Below are 2,620 nucleotides of genomic sequence, written 5' to 3'. Positions count from 1 at the left end.
TGGCTTCACGATCCCTCGTCACCGCAGCCGTCACAGCCTGATGGACTTCCTCATTAAATTAATTAAATTGGATGCCTCCACGCGCCGCGAGATGTCCGCCGTGCGCTGCGTGGCCTGGTGGCCAGCCTCGCCGCCAAGAACCCCATTTCGTTTCCAGCTCCAAAAAGAAAAAGACCGCAAGCTTCGTCCTGTCGCAATCCCCTTACCAAAACCCTACTCGCCCGCCCTCCGCCGCCTCACCCGCCATGGATGCCGCCGCCGCCGTCGGCCGAGCAGAACTCCGAACCTACGCCGATGTCGAGGAGTTCTTCAACAACATGTCGTCCGAGGGCCCGTCGGCGCAGGACCGCATCGATTACATCGTCCCCTACATCATCTCCCTCCTCCCTCCACCCTTCATCCCCGCGCCCGACGCCGCCGACGCCTCCGACTCCGAAGACGAGCACTTCTCCCTCACCTCCTCCTCCTCCGACGACGACGGCGCCGACTGGCCCGCTGTCTTTCCGCCGGCGCAGGGCGACGGCCAGGACCGCATCAGCCGCCTCTCCAACGACCTGCTCTCCAACGTCATCTCCCGGCTCCCCACCAAGGAGGCCGCGCGCACCATGGTCCTCTCGGCCCGCTGGCGCAGCCTGTGGCCGGCGACCCCGCTGCTCGTCGACGACGCGCACCTCCGGTACCCCGGCGAGTCGCGCGAGATCCCGGGCTTCCACGCCGTGCGCGCCCTCTCGCGCTGCGTGGCGGCGCACCCGGGCCCCGTGCGCGCCGCGCGCGTCACCCGCACCTCCTTCCACACGCAGGAGTACGCGCTGCAGCGCCTCGTGTCCCTCCTCGCCGCCAAGAACGTGCAGGACCTCGTCCTCTTCAACCGCCCCTGGCCGCTCAACATGCCGCTCCCCGACGACGTCCTCCGCTGCGCCGCCCTCACCCGCCTCTACCTCGGCGTCTGGCACTTCCCCGACACCGCCGCGCACCGCCCCAACCTCCCCAACCTCCAGGAGCTCGGCCTCTTCCACACCATCATCGCCGACAGGGACATCGACGCCCTGCTCGCGCGCTGCCGCAAGCTCAAGGTCCTCTCCTTCGCCATGTCCTACAACTCCGATTCGCGCCTCCGCGTCAGGTCCCGCACCCTCAGTGCCGTCGTTGAATGGAGATGCAGCTTGGAAGAAATCCTCGTCGATGATGCCCCCAGCCTGGAGCGCCTGCTCTTCGACAGCATTGGCGACCGGAGGCTCGTCAAGATTGTCCAGGCGCCCAGGCTCGAGGTCCTCGGCTTCTTGGACCTCCAGCTCCATGAGCTCCAGATTGGCGGCATTGTCATCAAGGTAACTAACTGCGCCTTGTCACTTCTGTGCTCTGCACTTAATTAGCATTCATTACGTGACTGTGCAACCAAATAACTTGACTCAATTGCAGGCTGGGATGAATGTGAGAGCTAGAGCCATGCTGCCAAGTTTGAAGATATTTGCTGTCAAGGTGCGGTTTTTAGATCAGACTGAGGTCAAGATGCTGCCCACTCTGCTCAGATGCTTTCCTTCTCTTGAGACACTTCACGTCATGGTACGCAGTTTTTTTTGTGTCATAAGATATTTGTTCATCTGAATAATTGTTTTGTCGATTGCAATTCAAGATGATCACATGGATGTCAACTTATTCAATCATTTGTTGTTCATTGCTATGTATTCCAGATTGATAGTGTAGGCACTATTACTTGTAGCTGGGTGCAATTTTAGGATTGATACCATAAACATTGACATTGTTGTTTTGCTCAATTTCAGTCCATTCCTGGGTCACCTGATACCGTGGTTCCTGCTGGGTTCTGGGAGTCCCTGGGCTCCTGTGACTGCCTCAGAACTCACCTCAAGACCTTAGTCCTCCATGGATTCCAGAACCTTAACCAAGAACTGCTGTTCCTCAATTACATTTTGGAGAAGGGCAAGATGCTTAAGACCCTGTGCATTGTTCGTAGTGAGATTGATGACTTCTTAGCGGAGGCATGCCACGCGGTACCGGAGGTAGGCCCGACGTCAGGTTTCATTCTTGAGCGCGGCGCGCCATCAGGTGGAAGCAGTGGCAGTGACATTTCTGTTTGCCCCGCGTCCCGCGGCTGGAGCTTTCAGCGCGCCATTGACTTATCAGTGAAGGATCCCTTCTATGCGTCGAGGCATGACGTGACCTGGATTGCTTGTCGTACTGAGGACGAGAGTTTGTGTTTCTGATGATGGTGCTTATGAGGATATGGTACCTGTTACTTCTTCGTCAATTAGTTGTAAACTAATTAAGAAGGTGGACCGAGCCCATGAACGTCTGGAAGCTAGTTTTATCAGTCGTGGCACTCTTGAATTTTTTCGGTGAAACTAATATGATTGTGGGTTTGAATGTACCTTTGCTTGGGCTTCATGTTGTTTCGGGCCTTTTTGGCTTGTAGAAGTGCTTATGACATGCACAATCTATCTCCATTGATATCCTGATGCAACTTTGTTCTTTTCCTGCTAGTTGATAACTTAACCTAGTTCCTGGAATGCAATGTTTGTTACATGTTGTACTTACCATTTGTTGTCTAAGGTTGGATGAAGAATCTTGTATGGAAGTGATATTGTGTGGGTAATATTGTTCA

The 2,620-nt window shown here is 55.6% G+C and overlaps 1 protein-coding gene across 1 annotated transcript; it reads left to right on the top strand.

Moving 5' to 3' along the window:
• The first annotated feature begins 245 nt into the window (after positions 1 to 245).
• Positions 246 to 2,351, top strand: LOC124689709 (F-box/FBD/LRR-repeat protein At1g13570-like). Its single transcript, XM_047223194.1, has 3 exons — positions 246 to 1,328; positions 1,420 to 1,563; positions 1,782 to 2,351. The coding sequence occupies exons 1-3, from the start codon at positions 246 to 248 to the stop codon at positions 2,220 to 2,222; spliced, it is 1,668 nt and encodes a 555-aa protein (XP_047079150.1). The 3' UTR covers positions 2,223 to 2,351.
• Positions 2,352 to 2,620: the final 269 nt, after the last annotated feature.

The sequence above is a fragment of the Lolium rigidum genome, chromosome 2 (assembly GCF_022539505.1).
Source record: "Lolium rigidum isolate FL_2022 chromosome 2, APGP_CSIRO_Lrig_0.1, whole genome shotgun sequence".
Taxonomy (NCBI): Eukaryota; Viridiplantae; Streptophyta; class Magnoliopsida; order Poales; family Poaceae; genus Lolium; species Lolium rigidum.
The sequence above is the reverse complement of the archived record's forward strand: the minus strand, read 5'-3'. Positions and strand labels throughout refer to the sequence as shown.

Excerpts from the sequence above, each read along its gene's own strand:
- LOC124689709 (XM_047223194.1), top strand. The coding sequence starts at position 246 with ATGGATGCCGCCGCCGCCGTCGGCCGAGCAGAACTCCGAACCTACGCC. Across the intron at positions 1,329-1,419 it reads TTGGCGGCATTGTCATCAAG|GCTGGGATGAATGTGAGAGC; the intron begins GTAACTAACTGC and ends ACTCAATTGCAG. Across the intron at positions 1,564-1,781 it reads TTGAGACACTTCACGTCATG|TCCATTCCTGGGTCACCTGA; the intron begins GTACGCAGTTTT and ends GCTCAATTTCAG.